The 21,478-nt window shown below is 40.0% G+C and overlaps 1 protein-coding gene across 1 annotated transcript in view; it reads left to right on the top strand.

Annotated features, from left to right (window-relative positions):
* The first annotated feature begins 694 nt into the window (after positions 1-694).
* Positions 695-21,478, top strand: part of fam189a1 (family with sequence similarity 189 member A1) — a 55,083-nt gene continuing 34,299 nt past the window's right edge. Inside the window, exon 1 of the mRNA XM_049717912.2 lies at positions 695-1,490. Coding sequence (XP_049573869.1) covers positions 1,251-1,490 — 240 coding nt within the window. The 5' untranslated portion in view covers positions 695-1,250. The remainder of the gene's footprint in view (positions 1,491-21,478) is intronic.

Below are 21,478 nucleotides of genomic sequence, written 5' to 3'. Positions count from 1 at the left end.
CAGCGACCGTATATTTATTTTGCATTTGAAATCTATGTACACAATCCCAGTATGTGTATATGAGGTGCAGGTATTATTTTTTCCACTTGGGGTCACCACGCTCACACTCTACATTCATGACACGCACCGCCAGCATTTTTAAGGGTGTACATATACATACATACACCCTTGAAAATGCTGCATTTTTAAGGGTGTACGTATACATACATACACCCTTTGAAAATATTGGATTAAAAACAACCCATCCAGTTTTGTTTTGCACAAAACAACCCAACAAATTGGGTTGTTTTATTGCAAAAATTGGATCGGTCCAATTTTAAACCTGAAAATCAGTTTTTAAAATCACGTGTGTGTGTGTGTGCGTGCGTGCGTGCGTGCGTGTGTGATAGATAGATAGATAGATAGATAGATAGATAGATAGATAGATAGATAGATAGATAGATAGATAGATAGATAGATAGATAGATAGATAGATAGATAGATAGATAGATAGATAGATAGATAGATAGATAGATAGAGAAAGATAGATAATTTGCACAATGTAGCCTGTAGATTTGTTTCCATCACAGCAGGATTCAAACGGCCCATATTCTTCTCTTTGTTTCCAAAAATGCTCCCTAACTTCATCCGCCGGGAATAAAAGCTCTCATGCTGCACCAGCAGCACCTCTTCGCACACACATGACTTCCGAACGCCCCTTCCCTCCCTCCTCCGTCACCACAGTAGTAAGTCAGCCTTGCTCCCACTGCTGCATGCGCACAGACGCACTGTGGCACATTTCCAACAACTGCGCACCAAAGGCTCAATTGCGGATATTCTACGACAGCATTCGATACGCTGGATACGCTGGATGGTGTCCACGCTGCACCGTGTTTTGAACCCACGCATCTATTATCTTCAGCATGGCAACGTGACAATGGTGCAAGGTTGGTTCTGCGGTGCGCCCTCGGTGACTTTTCTAACGAGGAATGGCTTGTTCGTCAGAGCTAAGAAGGAATTTGATGGAACCCTCTTTTGGATTTCGAATGTAACGCTACGCAGCTGGTGCTGATTCCACTCGATCCTCTCGCCTCTTCTTTCCTCCCACTCACGGCAGCTCGACGCTAATTGGAGAGCATCTCAATTGGTGGAGAGCAACCACATCGAGCTTTGACCTCCACTCTCGCCGTTCACCTAGTTGTGTTGTAGGATTTCTGCTCCTCTCTCTCTTGCTCGCCCGACCTTTGCATTGCACCTTTTATTTAAGGACAATGCCGGTGAACGCGTTGCCCCGGGCGGTCATCGGCGGCCAGGGCTCCCTCAGCCCGGCGTCGCTGTCCCGCAGCCTCTCTCGCCTGAGGGAATACCGGACTCGGACCCGGATCATGCTGGCCCTCGGAGTCTCTCAGATGGTCCTGGGAAGCCTCATCCTGGCCGTCAGCTTCGCAGCTCTCGCTCTAACCACATCTCCCAGGGTGCGACACTCTTGCCCTTTTTGGGCTGGTTTTTCCGTGAGTACATCTCTCCCCCCACCCCCCCACCCACCCCCTTTCTCTCTTTCTTCGTTTTCCTGCTATCCGTAAAGATTGCTGTACTTCATCAAGATTTTTTGTGTACAATTTCCCAACCTTTATTGATCTAATGTAGCCAATTAAGGTACACCACAAAAATGGATACACAAATTTTCCATATTGTGGAAGAGAATTGTTCTGATACATTGGGCTTGATGTCAATGCCACTGAATAAATATTACAATAGCACTTACAATGCAGCACTCTTACAACTTTGCAAAAAAAAAAAAAAAAGCAACTCCTCGAAAAAAAGAAAATACTTGAGTGTGGGGAGAGATCACTGAAAGGGCAAAGAAAGTGGCACAGTGGATGACATCATAGCAATCTTCCAATATCACATAAATATGGCTGTAAACACAATAGGAATGACATCAGACTGCATCATCATCTCATTGGACACTTAGTTTGCACCGGTGATGACATGCTGCTTCTTTTCTGTATACATTCTTAAAACCTCTAAGGATGAATGCAGTTCAAGGCTGGTCACCCTGATATTTATTTAAATTTCATAAACCTTAGGAAATAATGGAAATTTAAAAAAAAGTTGTTCTAGTTTGTGAAAAATATCAAGTAACATTTTAATGTTCTGAACTGGTTGTTGTGTGACCTCAATATTCGACTGCAATATTTCCCCACCAAGAAATGTGCTACTCCAAGTTGTAACACTTGAGGCCATTTAACTGAAGGACTTCATCTTCCAATCTGTTATTGCTTGCCATTTTGACTGCAACATTTCACAAGTGTGAATGTAAAATTACCATTTGTGGATCCATCCATTCCTAAAAGTGTTTGCTCTTAATAGGTTGTGAGCTTTTCCCCACAGTATAGCACTTAAGTATACTGTAAAAACATTTTAAAAATGTTCACTGGTTCAAATGAACCACACACATATTGACATATAATGTAAATGCTAAACAGATTATAAATGGGCTCCTTTTAGAACAGAATGTCTGTGTTTTTCCATGTTAAATTTTCATGGTGTTTTTTGTATTTATGAGCGCACACTTCCTTGATTTGCTGCCAGAGACCCTGTGCAGGGCCACACCATTAATTATAGAGGCACTGGGCCGAAGTGCATGAGGAGGGGGAGCGAGTAAGGGTCTCCTTGGTGCCATCAGGGCCATCTGTGTTTGTGTGTGAGGATGTGCTCGTAGCCACATGTGTGCGGGAGGGTACAGTTACAAGGGAATAAGAAGTAGCCACAGGGGTCAGAGTGCAAAGGCCAAGATGCATTCAGGAGGGGTGCTTGGAGTTTATTTGACAAACCTGAGGAGCCGACTCAAGTTTATGTCCCAACAACTGCTTGTTGGGATGCATGTTTGTCAGTCTGGTCATGGCATGTCTCCTCCAAATATGCATGTTTGTGGTGTGAGGTGCTATTGGACCCTGGGTGAGGGTCTTTGTTATTGTCAAGCTGCAGACTGTGATGCTGTTCTCCAGCGGTAGTTTAGTCACAGCACTGCACTCCACAATGTCCACCCTTCAACACAAGTTAACATTTGTCCCTCTTAGATCTGAGTGGTTCGTCTTGACATGTGGGTGAACTAAGCTAATGAGCAAGCTGATGTACGTGGGCGCGTGTTTGTGTGTGTGTGTGTGTCACTTTACCTCCTAGAACAGGGGTGTCAAACTCATTGTAGTCATAGCTTCTTTCAGAGGGCCATTATGACTGTCAACCCAAATAAATGTATGAGCACCTCATATTATGTACAGTAAAAGCTACAAAACAAATTGACAAATAACTCCTTTTCAAATCAGATGAGTAAAAACTGGTCAAATATAAAAAAAATAAAGATATTATTAAAAGTGAAGACAATTTGCAATTCTAAGTAATGACACACAAATTTGATGCACAATTTGTCTTTGCGGGCCACATAAAATGATGTGGCGGGCCGTATCTGGCCCCCGGGCCTTGAGTTTGACACCTGTGTCCTAGAAAAAGAAATTGCTGCTTCCTCCTACAGACTAACTAGCAGTGACAGAATGCTTCTCCACAAACCCGTTAAACTATGTGTACTTGTGTTGACAACATTAAGAGCCACTGCAGACAAATGCGCTTCATAGTAATGTCAATATAAGGTGGTAAGCATTTTATCATAAATTTGACCTGTGATATTTGGCCGGAATCCATCTTGAAAATAGGATTGCTTTATGGTTTAAAGCTGTTAAATAAATAGCCAGATGAACACCATGTCTGATCCTTTATGGACCATGAGCTGCCGAGCTTTCCGACAAGTCCCAACAATCCCCTTTGCAGTGCTTTGTATCCCACACAAACATACACGGGCAGATTAGTGCAGAATCTGATGATGCTCTGTGCTGAAACATGGCGCACAGAATGGCCAAAAATCAACAATACTTCTTTTAGCCGCATAGAGTCTTTGTGTGTGTCTGTAAGAAAATTTGTCCAACGTCGGGAGTGTGTTTTTTGCATTTCAAAAATTATTACAGCAATTGTAAATTTTGCATTTTTTTTCTAAAATTGCCTTCTATCGATGAAAAAAATACACTCACCAATGTGTTGCTAGTCCATAAAATGTGAGCTCAACAACCAAATTACTCAACACCTAGTAACTGGATAAAAGTGTCACCATAGTGGAGCCGCCAAAACGATTAATCGACAAGTAATTGACTTAATTGACAATTTTAATATTCAAGTAATCGAAACACTAAGTCCTCTCAGGTCAGTCTCTCAACAGAACTCTTTCATTAATCTTGTAGTAATATATGAAAAGAAACAGATTATATTTTGTGTTTACATTTGCAAATGGCTTTTACTTCAGAAAACTGCATCAGTAACTTAATCAGTTTGGTGAGTACAACATTAATCTTTCTTGGGCAATATTGTTGAATCTTTATTTAGTTGTTTCTATTACTAAACGATACACGATGAACAACAGTAGATGGAGAAAAATAAAAATGCAATACACATTCATTTTAAAAAATTATATCTGATTATTCATTTAATCTATGGATTAATAGACAGAATAATTGATTCTAAAAATATTTTGTAGTGACAGCCCGACACCACAGTGCATCATCGGAGACTGAGAAAAAGCCAGCAACAAATTCTGGACTTTACTTTAACCCTATTAGAGAAAACTAGACAGAGGCAGTGCATATGTTTAGATCACTTCGGAGTTAATTTATGGAGATGCTGATGGTAATTTGTTCCGCATGTCAGCTGCTGACAGCTGCAGAAGTCCTTTGGCTCACCATGTCGTTCATGGGCCAAAGCCAGCAGGGCAGAGTCCTTTCACAGCCAAAAGCTCTCAGGTGAACCTGCTTGCCAGAAACGTGTCTGTCGGATGAGCCCGGTACCGAATCACCCTTTATCACCACCTGACATCGACCGGAAGTGACGGCTGTCCGAGCGGAGCTGTGGGTTGATAGCCAGCCTCGAGAAAAAGAGCGAGACGGAAGACATTGTTGGACTAGACTGGCACACCAATGATTAGAAGTACTGAGATGTTTGTGCAGCAGTGAGAGTTTGGCTGTGCCAGCTCACGTGATAGATATTTTCAAGCTGTGGCATTGTTTGAACTAGAATTGTCGTAACATCAAAAGAAAAGTAAAGATGCTGTTTTTAAAGGTTCATTTCTAGGCTGTGGGTTCTTAACGAATATTTTTATTGTGATTGATTGATTGATTCACTTTATTTCTTCACACAACATCATTGATCATTATTACATGTACATAGATCATGACATTTTATTTGCGTTGAAGGTTCACGCTCTCAAAGTTGTCTTAAATGTCTTATATTGTCTCTCTTTGACTGTTTAGTGTCCGGGTGCTGCCATCATTGTTCAGCATATAAATCATTAATAATGATCTGCTTCATTACCTCCATTCCCTGCAGCATGTACAGTTGGTAACACACTCACACACACAACTGCGCTCACACCAATTTATCCTGCACAGAGCTGAGTTCTGATGAAATATGCTGCTGGTGGTTGAAAATGAAGCTCTTGAATTGTTTGATTGTCAGACAGGCTGAGGGAGCGTTTATTATGAGGATCAATAGCTCAGGTGACATCACATGTAAACTAAACTTTCACTGTCATCTGACCAAGGCGGAGTGATTCGGCAAATATGAATGATGATATTATTCTCGCCACAGTTGGAATGTTTGACGGGTCGCTCGAAAACTGTGGTAGATGCCGTCAGAGCCAAAAAAGATGAGCACTATGTCCATTTCCTGATATTTATGGTACTAACTGCAGAAGACATTAGTTGGATCAGGGGATGTTAAATGTAAGTTGTGTAAATTGCTTGGAAGAAAGACAGCATTCCGGGCATAAATTATATTTCAACAGGCAAGCTGCTTCAAAAACAGAAGTTGCAGGATTTGAAATATGTTCATTGAGGGAATTTATCTTTTGTTTGGATTCCTTGGCACAGACATCCTCATTTTGACGGTGAGAGATGAATAGTGTGATGTTAGCTAGCCATGATGTTTTGCATAAATTACTCAGACAACTCGAGCCAACTTTTTATCCATAGCAGTTTGTCTTTTCAACACTAGGCCACTGGGAATGTTTGGCTGCAATAATTTAGATTGGGCTCATTCATCAGAATGCAGCAATGGGTTAAGCAGTCACATGCTTCCCCCACAAGGCTCATTTGATCCGTCATGGTCAGAGCATATGTCCACCTCCACCGTCGATGCATGTTTTATTGATAGTTGCATTTTTAATAATGCTCAGCTGTGATTGACACGGTCAGAGAGAGGCATTTCCCCCACTGTGTATTGTGTTGTGTTAATGTAGCCATTAATCCCCATCTGTCAACTAAGGCTCCTCAGATACAAGCCACCATCTCACTCACATGTGAATATTGATCAAGTGAATTCATGGCAACCCCTCCAGTCAGCAGGCTTTGCGTCAGCTTTCATTCTTTTCGTGACCCTGTGGCACGTTTTAGCTTCTTTTTTTTTTTTTTTTGCAGTGACCTCACTAGTGTATTTAAAGCGGTGTGCGATGATGTCAAAGAATAAGCGCTTAAGGCGTTGCTCTGCAGCAATAATTGACTTTCCCACAGCATCTTTCCATAATAAGTAGGAATGCTGCCTGCTGCCTCTCATTACCCCGAGGACCCTCCAGTGTATCCCTACTGTACTCCAGTGTTACCAGTGAGCACTTGCATGATGGAAAATGCAGGTTGTCCTTGTTGACACACACACACGCACTGAAAATTTGAAATGATCAGTTTTCAGTTTGCCAGAGCAACATTAATACTGAGATGAAGAGGCATTAATATCCGTATGTTAGGTATTTTTTTAATACATGACATTTATTGGTGTGCATTTTATTGTTATATTTTTCGTAGGCTGCTGCATTGTTTGCATGTTTCTCCGCACTGATATTTTTCTTGGCATACCTGCACTAGTAATTATTCTTTGTTGTGTGCAGCAAAAATATGAAGTATGAATTCAATTTTCTTTGAGGAAGCATAATTATGGGTAACAGTGTAAACCAGATTTAGATTTTTTGACTTTTTCTATTTAACTATTTGGAAATTGTGGTGTGGAATGAAACCAAATCCTGATAAAAACAAGAGTTTATAAATTGAATGCATTGTGCCCAATCAAAACTGCTGATTATTGTTAAGACCAGTCAATTAAAGTTATGGAACATGATTATAATTGAAGAGAACAAACAAATGGGATGAATGAAAACACTAGTCAGTGACTATGACAGTTTGGGGGCGAGGGGGATATTGTTTTATATTTCAAATGCGACACATATTTCGTCCACGAGTCCATCACAGCTCTCCTGCGGTAAAGCCTCCTCTTTCTTTCCTAAGCATGCTTTTGTTTGTTGCGTGGCCATGCGATAGTCTGACCCAACTGCAGTTCAGGATGTGTCGGGCAGAATGCTTGATGCTGCACTTCTTTACAAACAGCCTCGGCCCGGCGGCCCTGCAGGTCTGCACGCAGATCGTTGAAATGGAAAGGCCACAGGGTCAAGCTAAGCCTCCTGTGTGCACAACCAAGCCAGGATGGAGAGAGGAGGGTTGTGTGAGAGTCTGTCAAACGATCACATTTGTGAGCATTTTGGTCACCTTATCAGTCAAAGAATGTCTTTTTATTCTTGTACATACACTCAGGATGTTTACATCTAATATGCTCCCTTTTTCACACTAAAGCAAATAGCAACTTGTCTTTCATCCAATCTGGAAGCAACAGAAACATGCACTTCATTGTCCCTCAAACAAGACTTTATGAAAACATCTTTTCAATGGCGTGCTGCAACAGGTCATAATGTGCTCACCTCAGATATCAGCACTTCCACACACCTTTGTTGAGGTGTTTGACTTCCGTCTGCAATATTGCACAAGCCTTAACTTCATCTTGGTGGAACAAAGCTGACGCTGCATTGCTGCTCTGCTCTTTATTCTATGATTAGCACCGGTGTTGTGTTTGATGGCACTTTAACGTATGGAGCAAAACGTCTTGGCGAGTCAATGTGGATAGTGCAGCTGATCGCTTTGTAACTCTTCAAACATAGATAGCTTCAGACGCATTCTCCGTCAGTCTGCTCTTATCAAGACAGGCGCAGCCTTGTAGGACATTGTACATCATCTATCCATCCATTTTCTACAGCGCCTGTCCTTATTGGGGGAGCAGGTGAGGTGGACCCTATCCCGGCGGACTTTGGGTGTGAGGCAGAATCGACCAATCGATGGTGGGTGGAAAAAACCCACACAGGCAAACTCCACACCAGACGGTTAGAGGCTAGGCTTAAGCCCATAGCCTCAGATTTTTGCGGCAGACGTGCTAATTAACAACACTGTGCTGCCCACAATGCAGTTAAATGTTCAAACGCGCGTTCTTTTAAGTCAGAAATTGAAATCTGCCTTCATTGAGGGACATCAGAGTAGACCGTACAGTTTCAAATGCTGGGCTTGCTGAATTGGGTACACTGCAGATATTAAATTTAGCCCTGACATGCAGTGTAAATCCAGCTTTTGTGTCAAGAACAGAAATGTATACACTAAACATAAAAATGTATCTGTCAAATGTTCTAAAGATATAATTTATTCAATTAAAAAATGTATGAGGCCCTTTTTATATTCTAAGGTATTGGGGCGGCCGATACTAATATGTATCCATGGCAATCCTCTCTTTTTCCATTAAGATGCACTTTCTGTAAGTATATGTTTGTTTAAGGTTATATTCATGCTTAGAAAGCATTATTATTGTATTTTTCCCAAAATGTGTTTATTTGTTCACTCGCCATGTATATGTGTGTATTATAAAGCCAGGACTGTACTCATTGCCAGTTTCATTGAGTCATTCTCAACCCGAAATCAATTTATTTTGAACAGAGATTAAAATTCAAGGAGACGTCTTTTTTTTTTTTTCTTTTTTTTTTTTTGCACTTTGGAGATATTCATGTTTTATTTTGCAATTACATTCTCTATTACAGACAGAATATAATGCCTTTTATCAGAACAAAATGAGAGGTTTTTGTTTTGAATGATTTGTTATTAGTTGAATAGAAATTTGTATCAAAATAATACTAGTGTTTTTTGGTTACTTGGTAAGAGTTGAGTACTTGTTCTGGTGTCACTGAAAAGAATAGTGATATCGAACATCCTTGGAAAAAAATCTAACTTAAATCTAGACGGATAGTGCTTTTTCAGAAATTGTCAAACTTTAATCTAGACAGATACTGCTTTTTCAAAAATTGATAAAACAATTATGCTTTGCTGTCTCTCCTCTTACTGTCGCAAATTGTAATACCTTCAAGCCACAGTGGCCGAATACAAATTGATGGGGATAAATAAGCATTTGTGGGCAAAGTCATTAAAGTCAATAAACACTTTGAAAAATTATTTTAGCAGCATGTAAGAGATAAACAGCTTTTTTTTTTTTTTTTTTTGCAATAGGAACCCCATACAACCCTCACCAGTAATGCTCATTTTAACATTAGCGGTGTCCTGTTCCACCATTATTATAACCTTCTCTTTTTTATTACAAGTCGGTCCCACTGTCATTTTGTTTTAGAATGAGTTATTAAAACAACATTTAGTTCCGCAGCTCAAGCAATATTTGTGTCAATATTGGAGTCCAGTGAGCTGTGTGATCTGACATAATAAATTAGCATTTCGGCTAAACGATCCGGGTCAAAAGGTCTCTCCTCTACCAGCTGGTAATCGTATCTAAAAGGTCACCAGATTAGCAGGGGTGCTGGGCATTCAACATACACACGCACACACACACACACACACGCACACACGCACACACACACACGCACACACACAAGTTGTGTGAAAGTTTGATATTATGATGATGATATTATTTTAGTCGGTCTCCACTTTGTGTTTTGTGAAAGGGAAAATATGTTTTTATTCTTATATTATTTCCATAGTGGTGTGCTGCACACTTTGGGAAGAAAATAAAAAGTCCCCTGTTGTTGGTGTAAGACAGGGGTGTCAAACTATTTTTTTTCACGGGCCGCATTGTAGTCATAGCTTCTTTCGGAGTGCCATTATGACTGTCAACCCAAATAAATGTATGAGCACCTCATATTACATACAGTAAAAGCTGCAAAACAAACTGACATAACTCGGTTTCAAATCAGAGGATTAAAAACTGGTCAAATATTTAAAGAAAAAGATATTATTAAAAGTGAAGACAATTTGCAATTCTAGTAATGACGCACAAATTTGATGTACAATTTGTCTTCGCGGGCCACATAAAATTATGTGGCGGGCCGTATCTGGGCCCCTGGGCCTTGAGTTTGAAAAGCTGTCTTGGGGCAAAATAGCATAGCATGCAAGAGGCATTTGGATGGATAGAAAGATGGGAATGGGTTTACACTTTGGGAAGGAAGAGGAGTAACTAAGAGGAATGTCTGCTGATTTTGATCCTGCCCTGTAGGAACCGGGGTTGAAGGGAAATCCGTTGGTGTCTGCTGTGTGTGAAACGAGGAAGCTATTATTTAGGCCATGAGTTCTTTAAGTTGGTATTTTATGTCCCTCCCATTTCTTTTGGTTACAGTTGGTTCCCAGGCCTCACCCACCCACTTTGAATCTACGCTTTTATAGGCATAATGTGTGCTGCAGCCTTTTAAAACTGCAAATGTTCTCTTTTGAATAAACGACACTGATGCTGAGTGGTATGATCTGCCGCCAGTCAGAGCTGCAACAGAGCTGTTGTCAGTGTGAATACCAGGGGTGTCCAAACGTTTTGCAAGGAGGGCCAGATTTGATAAAGTGAAGGGGCCAATAATTTTTTCGGAAATGTTTTAACTACAAAAAGTTCATGCAAATACACACTGTTATAAAACAAATGTTATTGTCTCAATTGCCTTTATTTTTGGAATGACAAAATAACCTATTATAAGCCACTCAGGCAGATGTGAACAACTCTAAAAACACAAATTCTGCCTTTCATTCATATCTGAAGAGTCACATAACATTGAACAAACTGTAGGAAATACCTTAAATTTACATGAGTTTAAAATTATTTTTGCCTCATGAACATTTTAAACAGGAGTTATAAGTAATGCAAAGTTGGCTGTTATTATTAAAACTTAAAACAAGTGAATTTTGCTCTTGTCATTTACAATATCTTTCAGAAAGTAATAGTTTGTGTCACCTCTACAGGTTCATAACATCAACAGTAATAACATGGCCACTTCATAGCTTGCTTTAGTACCATATCTTCTGCACTATAAGGCACACTGGATTATAAGGCGCATCTTCAATGAATGGCTCATTTTAAAACTTTGTCCATATATAAATCTATATATTTGGACACGCCTGCTGTAGTAGCCCAATATTGGTCCATATATAAGGCGCAATATTGGTCCATATATAAGGCGCACCGGATTATAAGGCGCACTGTCGGCTTTTGAGAAAATTTGAGGTTTTTAGGTGCGCCTTATAGTGCGGAAAATACGGTAATAATTACTTTTGACTCACAGCCCCGCGTGAATAATCGCTGTTGTGATGCCAGTTCAGCTTGGAGCTGCTTCACTTTACCAGCAGAGTCACTCCCTGTTAGCTTCTCATATGTGTTAGCGTGTTGAGTCTGATAGTGTCTATTTAGGTTGAAATCCTCAAACAAGGCAACCGTCTCTTTACAAATTAGACAAAGTTGATTTTCAGTGAAGAAGTATTGTAATTCCCATTTCTCTTGAAAGCGACGGCCCTCCATGTCAACTTTCCTTGTCTTCTTTGCAGTCGCCATGGCAGAAATGAGCGGTGGTGCTACCACCTTTTCGTAATAGGAGGGATTACAGTTTCAAGTTTCATGATTTTTTTTTTTTTATTCAGTTTGACAGTGCAGGTGGGCCATAAATAATAATTATTATTATAAGACCGAAGCTGCGGACTGTATGAAATCTGACCGGGGGCCGGATTTGGCCCACCGGCCAGACTTTGGACATGTCTGGCCTATACGAGTTGTTAAACATTCACTTCTCCCACTGCGTTCTCATCCAGCGAGTGTTATAAATGTTCACCTAGATGCTGGCACCAATGCCACACATCTGATTGTGGGATGCCAAGTCATTTTGTAAAAGCCTACGCAGTTTCTGCAAAGTCACGCCTTTGCAGGATTTAGTATAAAAAGCAAAGGTGGCTTAATGCTTGATCTTCTCTTAAGCTCTGATGCAAGAATTTTGGAGCTAACACAGTATATACCTTAAGATTACATCTTGGATTAAACCATGTTTGTCTGCACGTCCCTAAATAATGTTCTTTATATTTAATTCCTACCAGTCTACCATTTTGTATTCAGCACAAGTTTCTATCGCAATCACAATGCTGCAGCGCACAAACACCAAATATGCTGTCTTTACACTTGCTAGTACCAATCAATATTCCCCCAACAGTGCTTATTATCACAGCTAGGAACCTTCCACATCAAAGTGTGTGTGTAAGTGCACTTATGCAAATTTCAAACTGTGCAGCAATTATTGCAGCGTTATGTGATTTTGAGTAAATGTTTCATTAGAAGCACACTGCGACATCCTCCTCTCACGCCAGGAAAAAGTTAGTTTCCTGTAATGCACCGTACATTTTATCTTAAATTGTTTTGGTTGTGTTGCCTCATGTTGGATTAGACTTTACCCTCACAATTACAAATAATTCCCTACCAGAGCAGAAGGTTTTAAGACATTGGGTTAGTTTTCTTTATGCTCATCAAGGCGGTCTATATTCTAGACCTGTATGATGCCTGATTGATTGATTGATCAATCGATCGCTTGATTGATTGATGATATTTCAAACATATTAAAACATGAAAATAGGGAAAAAATTAAATCAAATAAATAACACTTTAAATGGCCATATATAAGTAAAAAAAACAAACAAACAGAAAAAAGTGTTTGGTATGGATCGATACCAAGTTAATCTGATACCGATACCAAGCACTTTTAGGTTAACCATTTATTATGCGATTCTGAATTTCTTGTCCTATCAAGTAACATACTATATTTGTGGGGATTAAACTTTCTTGTTGAGTTCTTAATTGTGCCATAATATCAATCTGCACAGGACTACTACAGAACATTCCTATTTATTTGGTGGCCTATACACCAACAGGTATGCCTTGTGTTATCATGTCAGGACATTTCACCATGACCTCACACTTACTTCTTGGTGGCAAAAGGACAAGCGATCTCCAAGGATACCGTAAACAAAGCATTCTGTCATTTGACCAAGGCAGAATGGTTGCAAAAACAAGGTAAAAGGCCTAAATGATGATTTTTAGCCTTTTTTTTCTGCCACTGTAGTTTGAATGTGTGAAGTGTCAATCGAACAGAAGATTATACGTGAGGTCAACTGTTTGAAAGGGAAACCCAGCGGTCTGCATAATTTACATTTCAATGGGTACGTTGATTCGAAAATAGATGGGGAAATTCAGACAGTTGATGGCTGAGGACTAATTAATTCAGGAGACTTTGGTCATGGTAAATGTCTTCCAAATATCCTACCATTGTGGTGACTGATGCTGTTTGACTTGCAATCTGTTAGGCTTCCTTGTTTTCCTGATTCCCTGTTATCTAAATAAGACGTTCAGATTAATGGCGCAGATGTGATCTTTTGACAATGAAATGGATAGTGTGCCTGTAGTCTAGAAGGAGGCTAGCCATTTTTTCCAATCAAAGACAATCTGACCAAACATTTTCCACATCGCTGTGAGAAAATGTTTTCCACAAACCCCATGATGGATGTTTGGTTCCCAATCTGCCCCTTGAGAGGAGGCTGCCATGCTGCTAGAGATTCTCGCGATTTTCTCCGCGCAATAATTTATGATATCAACTCAACCCACAGGTCCCACTGTATTAATTTAGATCTTTTTGAAGGAATGTGAAAAACTAAATCAAAACCTTTTGGTGGGTCATCTGGCAGCACAAAGCAATGTGGTGTTGCTTGCTTTCAAGGCAGCCTTGTGAAAGTCTCTTGCTAGCTATTGTTAACAAACGTTCTGAAATATTCTATTTGACAGTTCCTCATGTTCCCATAACATTTGAAGCAGACCAGTAAATAGATTGGGACTGAAAAAAAAAAAAAAAGACCCAAATACAGCTAAGTCCACCAGCTTCACTGGACACGATTCAGTAATGATGTTTTGTGCACCACAGCTCCAATTTGCTTTTGTCGGTGTGAACCCAAATGGAAATGGATCCATGTTGATGCAATGAAAAGCTTAACAGAAGCAGTATTGACATTCAACATTGACTTTGATTGGGCTGTTATCACAGCTGGTTACCATGGTAACCACAGACGGAGTCTCAGTGGCCTGTCAGCATCATTTGTGGGAGGTGAGTGTGACACATCTACACTTCAGCATGTCCCTGTCCAACATGAAGCAGTCAAGTAAGAACTCATGGGACAAAAAGATCAGTGTGATGAGAAATGTTTCAGGGCTGAAATGACAGACAGGCAGAACGTTTATGAGATCAAAGTTATTTTAAAAAAATGGTAAAAGGGTTTAACTCTGCAGAGGGTAGTGTATTAATTTAAGATGCTCTGAACATTTTCTTATTAGTCGCTCCTGGAGGACAAAAACTGTATTTTGACAACTCAGGTCTGTAGTCACACAAAACAGTCCCTTTCTTGTTCTTTTGTTTGGACCAAAAGGAAATTAGACTGGACGGATTCATGACACTCAGCCCCAACATTCCTCTTACCCATTTTATTTTATTTTTTTACATGACTACTCATATTATTTAATGTCACTATGCAGTCTTGCATTACTGCACTAGTAATGCAATAGACTAACAATATGACATGAAGCAGTAGATAATGTAAGGATGGACGGACAGACGGGTGCAAGGGCGGCCGTATCTATCTAGTATATAGTATATGGTAGGGTAACATTCTAAAACATATTTATGGTACATATTTACGGGTTGGTGGGTTGAAAGTTGACATGAGAGCATGTTTTAGTTCGTTGCGGAGACTGACTTTGAACTGGCATCACAACAAAGCACTAAGACAACAAACACCCCAGCCTAAAAAAAACACAACCCCAAGATATGTAAATCCTCAGTAACACAATGATGCACACCAAGACATGCAAAAAATGCTCTGTTATTGTTTCCCGTGTGACCCTCCATGGGGCTCCCCATTTAGTGAGCAACTCTCAAAATCATCTCCTGCTTTGCCTTATTTCCAAATGTTTCCATTACAATAAACCTGTTTTGTGCATCTCACCATCTTCCCAGAGAGGTTTGTTGCGAATTTCAACAATGAAAGCAAGAATGGCAAGTGGCACTGATGGACAAGCTGCTCTACCCGGGAGACGTGACAAGCCCTATTCTGCCTTTATTTGTCACTGCTTTCTCCTCATTTGGCTGCAGTGAGCAGACAGTCTGGATTTCCTTTTGCAATTTAATCATTGCATTTTGGCACATGTGCTGCCATTTTGGCTGTACTTGGTAAAATGAGGCATCTCCCGTATATTTAATGATTACTAATGAGTAGATGTAAATAGATTTTTTTAACCCAGCATTTGGCACATTCTCTTTGTGGTGTATTGTTTACTGTATAAAATGATATCAATGTTTAACATCAGTACTAAAGCGTGCTATCTAGTTCACCTTTAGATTGTTTATTGCTTGAGTTAATTAGCCACTCCCTCAACGTTAACCCGTCTCCTGAGTGCTGCTGTGCATTTGTTCTTTAAACCAAGACAAAAGCTTCCAGATGTGTGTGATACAAATGCATGGACATGGTGACAAGCGTTGACAGAATGTGTCACTCTCGTCATTTCTTTATAACACGCTCACACCTCCTGCTGTGACACCCGTCAAGGTCAGCTGATGACGGCGCTCGCAGACTAACATGTCCTCACACAGCCCAGCAGCGTGTTGCCCTTCTTCTCTCATGAGCGACAACACAGTCTTTTTATTCTTACTCAGCATTGTGGTGGTGCAGAAGGGTCTTAAAAATGGCTGCACAGGGCATTGATCCTTTGCATTTGGCATTTACGGTACTTGCATTTCATTAAAGACTCTGTGCCAAGTGTTAAGAGATACTCTCACATACTTCTTGATGTGTTGCTTGAATTCAGATATAAATAAATCACTGCGAACTTTGCAATAGACAGTCTATCTCAGATGATCCCCGCAGCTTGGAACTGTGCAGTCTTTACATGCGTGGTTTCACACAGATATGACAAGGTCATGCTGCAGTGGAGCTGCTAACCGCTGGGATTACAAACATAATCCCTTTATTAAATAGTAATATGTTACATATATTCCTAGCCTGACCTATATGTCGGTGGGTTGTAAGAGTAACAAATTGTACATGTGAGCTCATATACACTCACAGGCCACTGAAGATATACGTGTATATAAAAAAATGGTTTCATAGAGATACTCAGGATTGACAGTGACCCCGTTTACATGAGGTCAATATTTGGATTAAAGTCAAAATTAAGATTTTTCAAACATTCATAATAATTGTTTACATGCATGAATGTACAGTCTTACTTCACTCTAATATTTTGGAAACCCCATTCAGCTGTTTTTGATACTACTCAGTATGATGCAGTAAAGTTCTTCATGTCTGGAATCTTCAACTAAAAAGCTGCAGCTCTTGCATTTGATCTTGGATTTTATTGGTTTACACAGTGATGTGAAATGGATAGTAAGATAGTAAGACTTTTCCTTTCCTTAAGTTATTATTTAAACTTGATGCACATTGATGCTATCTTTGCTTATGACTTAATCAATAACCAAAATGACCGCATAGTCCCCAAAGACCAATATTGTTGGGCAGTAATGGAAATCCTCCACCAGTGAAGCAGTGCTTTCTCCCAAAGTAATTTACATTGATTTGTGCTGCTACTTTGGCGAATTGAGGTGTTTGTATTTCTCCTTGGTGCAAAGTAGTTCAACTGATGTCAATAAAAAAAAAGTGGGAAGCCTACAGTACAACAACAAATACTTAAACAAATTTAACCCTAGCATTTCATCCTATTTGAGAATCTAAGAAAATGGGAGCAGGTCCCTAGATTTCACATGGCAATAATTAGTATGGGAGAAACTCTTCATAAATATACATGAGTGTGGCTGTTCACGCATGCATTCATTTGTTACAGAGAATGACATTCGAAACATGCATCTTTCCAAATGGTGGCACAAGTAAGTCATGTTCAAGCAATAGACTTTCAGGTTCTGCTCCTGGTCTATTTGTTTGGGTCCTGAATACATTTAAGAAATGCTAGTTTTATACAAACCTTGTAGGGCTCTGAGGTTTGCAGATTCTGGTCAATTAGTGGAGACCAATGTTCAAAACAAACACGGTGAAGCAGCAATTGGCCATTATGCTGCACGCACATGGAATAACCTGCCAACAGAAGTGAAGTGTAATGTTAAAGTGTCGTGTTGAATACAGGTTTAAAAATGATGCACCCTCCCACATACCTATAATGAATGTCTTTGAAAGATTTTTTAAAAATACTTTTTTGACAAATCTTGTTCTTGGACTGTATGTTGTTTTCGCAATATTAGTAAGATGCTATTTTTAGTTATTTATTTTTCTTTTAAATTTCTTTAAGTCTGACTATGACTCCTAACGACTGCATTATGACTTGGCAATTTTGTGATAATAAAATGTAAACCAGGCACAGCTGTGCCCATAAAAGCTTGGTTAACTGATTAAAGCAGAGTCACAGTGGCACCAAAGCTTGTCACTTTAATCATAGTTATACACACCAGTAAATGCCAGCTGCCACTCCGTCGTACAATCTTCACTGTTAGATGTGTTTCCCTTTTAGCGAGACCAAACTCCTCGTTGCCGAAGTCTCCGGAAGTGTCAACTCTTTTTTCCCACTCGGTCCAATCATTAGCTGGCGCTGCAAAAAAATTATGCTCCAACAAAGCTGGAGACACAACATGGGTAAGACTTCCTTCCTGTGATTTATCATGCCATATGTGTGTGGCTGATAAATTAGAGGGCTTAAAGGGAAGCTTCAGGCCGACACCTTTTATAGAATGAAATAGTTCATGACGTAAATTGTGAGAGACGCTTTGGTATTTTTATTCTTTTGAATTGGAGATATCGAAGTTGTGGTGTGAGAGAGCCGTTGACAGGTTGCAATTATTGAAGAAACATTCATAAAGTTCACAGCAGATGTCTGTCCTAAACCTTTTACAAAGTAGATTAGAGTGAGGATCAGTCCTGATTTTGTTTAATGTTTGGATAGCACATTTATTTATGATACTTAAAAGCTAATCAATTACTGACACTAAGTTACATCACCAGCATCTTCCTCCCTCATTTTTGATTGTTAATGACATTTCTGAGCATTTATTTGTTTTGTGTATATCCTAGATCTAAAATACGCCCAAAATAGTGCCTAAAAAGTTATACTCTACATCCATAACTTTATATAATGAACAAAAGCTTCTGTTTAAAAGAAGGGTATTCTGGTCAGATTTAGAGCCAGGTCTTTTATGATGAGGAGGATATCATTTACACACCCAGCAAAGCAGTAACTCACCTCCTCACACACAAACCCTCTGTGCGCTTGCCACGCGTTGCAGTCAGATGAGTGTGGCTGCGGGGCAGGATTGTCCTGTCAGCAGTGGGCTGAATGCCTGATTCAGCTGTCGGTGCCACTGCAGTCATATCCAGGATGGATGTGCGGCCGTATTGCCGCAGCGCACCGCTCAAGTGTGTGACCTTTTGCTCACCATTTACAATCACTTGAGCCCAAAGGTATCCATCATGTGTTTCTTCTTTAACTGAGTATTAAACCATGAACTTCCTGTGATCGCCCGTTTGCTCCTCCAAACGTCCATCCATTTTCTACCAATTATTGTGTTCTGAGTCACAGAAAGCTGAAGTCTATCTGTCCAGCCTCAACCTTACATAAATGGGTCAAATATGTTGTAACGCACCAAAAAGACTTAGTCCCTCCCGTCCTATAGCCTTCTTTCTGTGAGACCACTCTGGTGAGCAATGCACCACTGTATGCAAATGAGAGTCTGTAGTGTATACAGTGGTGAATACAAATTATAGTGTAAATGTCACTTCAAAATAAAATAAAATGTATGATTTAGGAGGACTGTGCTATTGAATAGTGAAAGTCCACAGTGGCAAAAATTCAGTTGGACTATCACAGTGGGACATTCGTGAAGAGCAATTTTAGTAGTCGGTGCCTCTTTTTGTCTGCCACAGTGATGAACAGACTGAAAGACAAAGCTGGTTAGGAATCTCCTTGGAATATCAGTTATATCATTGCAGATGAAATTAAAGGGGTAAGTCAACCTCAAAAATGTCTTTACAATAATATGTTGTCCGTGCCACCACTAGTCTAAACACGGCATTCTGATTGATATCGCATTTGTGGAATATGAGTTAAGCAGCAAAATTCATCTGTTTTTATCTCTCTTGGGGGGACCATTTTGCCGCTCATTGTTGACTGAAAATGACAGTTGTCTCGGGTCACAACTAATCAAGACAAAAGTCCAAATATGGAACCGAGCTTAGTCATTTTTATTGGTTGAATAATCAATAGGACTCACCTTGGCAACAAAGCACTCCTGTCTCTCACGTCTTCTAATAGCTTTCCTAACAAGACAGAATGTCAGATTCAAACAAAAACTTCAATCTTCTAAAAGGCGTATCTAATGGAAATTTAATTTGATATAAAAGTTGAAGAGTTGTCAACTTTAATATGAGGGTATGACAATTAGCACCATGCATTAAAACAATGAGCCCCAGTAATACTCCTTTTTACGTCTACTGATTCATTTATTCTTCTTTTCTGTTCTTACTGTAAGACTTTCTTCCTTGAGCAGTAATAAAAGTTGTCTTCGAGGAAAACTAAAAAACTGCTCTTGGCTTTGCACCTTCACATTCTGATTCAATTCAGCTTTGACACATCTTCCTAGGGATGTAGTTATTACAACTCCACCAAGGAGAGGTACCTTGATCTCTGCGAAGAAAACGCAGAACCGCATCAAAGGTGACTCTTGTGACACGAGTCACTGCAGAACATTGGAAGCGCAAGTGCGCGCGTGTGTGTGTGTGTGTGTGTGTGTGTGTGTGTGTGTGTGTGCGCGTGTGTGTGTGTGTGTGTGTGTGTGCGCGTGTGTGTGTGTGGGTGTGGGTGTGTGTGTGTGTGTGTGTGTGTGTGGTGATGCAATCGTGAAGACAAGGCACCAGGAGTGCTACCAAACAGCTTCTCCTCTATTACCTCTCCCTCACGTCGAGCCCAGGCAGTCAGATCGTTTCTCTTCTCAACATGTTTACACGAGTGTTGTTTACTGTTGCCAACCGCTCTGTTCTCACCTCCAACACGAACACTTTGGCAGCACATTCGAGCCAGAGTTATCTTAACTATCCTCCTGTAGAGATAAAGATTTTTCCATCCATCCATCCTTCCATCCATTCATTTTCCTGTGCTCATTAGAGTGAGTTGGAGCGAATCCCAGCCCACGGGTGGCCAGCAAATCACACAAGAGGAAAATGAAACGCGGTATAAATCGGAACGTTTATAACACTTGAAAATGCTGCAAAATTTTGAAGGTAGTACAGAGTGTGACCACGACACCACCTTTTCATTTCATCAAGAGAGCAAAGTCCTCGACCCCGACTCAACTCACCCAATAGATGCCAAGGATAGTGGCCCCATCACCAATCAAATCTTAGAACTACAATCAGCTGCACTTGCTAAAGTCACTGCTAAGTTTAAAAAAGAAACCAAAGCCTCACTCCAAGCTGGCTTGTTCTTATTGTAATGCTGTCTTCCCTGTGAAACTACAGACTAACTATATTTGAATTGTCCATGCAGGCGGTGACGGCAAATGTGATTTGTACAAATGTTTTTAAGGTATATTCTTGTGCTGTGACATTGTTTCAAGTTGTATTAACATATAACTTTTTGTTCTGTTGTATTCTCAAGCCACTAGTGCAGGGGTGGGCAAACTTTTTGACTTGCGGGCCGAATTGGGTTCTAAATTTTGACTGGGGGGCCGAACCAGGAGCAGATGGATGTAGTGTTTGTGTGAAGTAATATAAACGACCTGTAAAGGTCATTGCATAAAAGGTTTTGGCCTTTAGTAGCATGGATATTCAAAAAAAGTTTTTTGAAAACAAATGCATTTATTAACAGCATTAAAAAAAAAAAAAAACATCCCTAAAAAACTGCTATCAGTGATTCTCATAAAATATGACACTGTTATTATGAATAACAGTCTCCATCACTTCAGTGCCTGCAGGTCAGATTAATGAAAGATGTATGTTTATCTTATGAGATCACATCAAACGGCAAACATTCTGACCAAATATATCATCTTGAAGAATCGGTGAAAGCATACATCCAAATAAAGTAATCAAAACAGCAACACGGTGAGTGGTATCTGAAAATCAGAGCAGAGTTTTAACTCACAAACACCTGGTAACAGAGGTGAGGAAACGGGAAACACTTCCTTAAAGTAAGCCTTAAGAAT

The sequence above is a fragment of the Syngnathus scovelli genome, chromosome 4, assembly GCF_024217435.2.
Source record: "Syngnathus scovelli strain Florida chromosome 4, RoL_Ssco_1.2, whole genome shotgun sequence".
Classification (NCBI taxonomy): domain Eukaryota; kingdom Metazoa; phylum Chordata; class Actinopteri; order Syngnathiformes; family Syngnathidae; genus Syngnathus; species Syngnathus scovelli.
The sequence above is the reverse complement of the archived record's forward strand: the minus strand, read 5'-3'. Positions and strand labels throughout refer to the sequence as shown.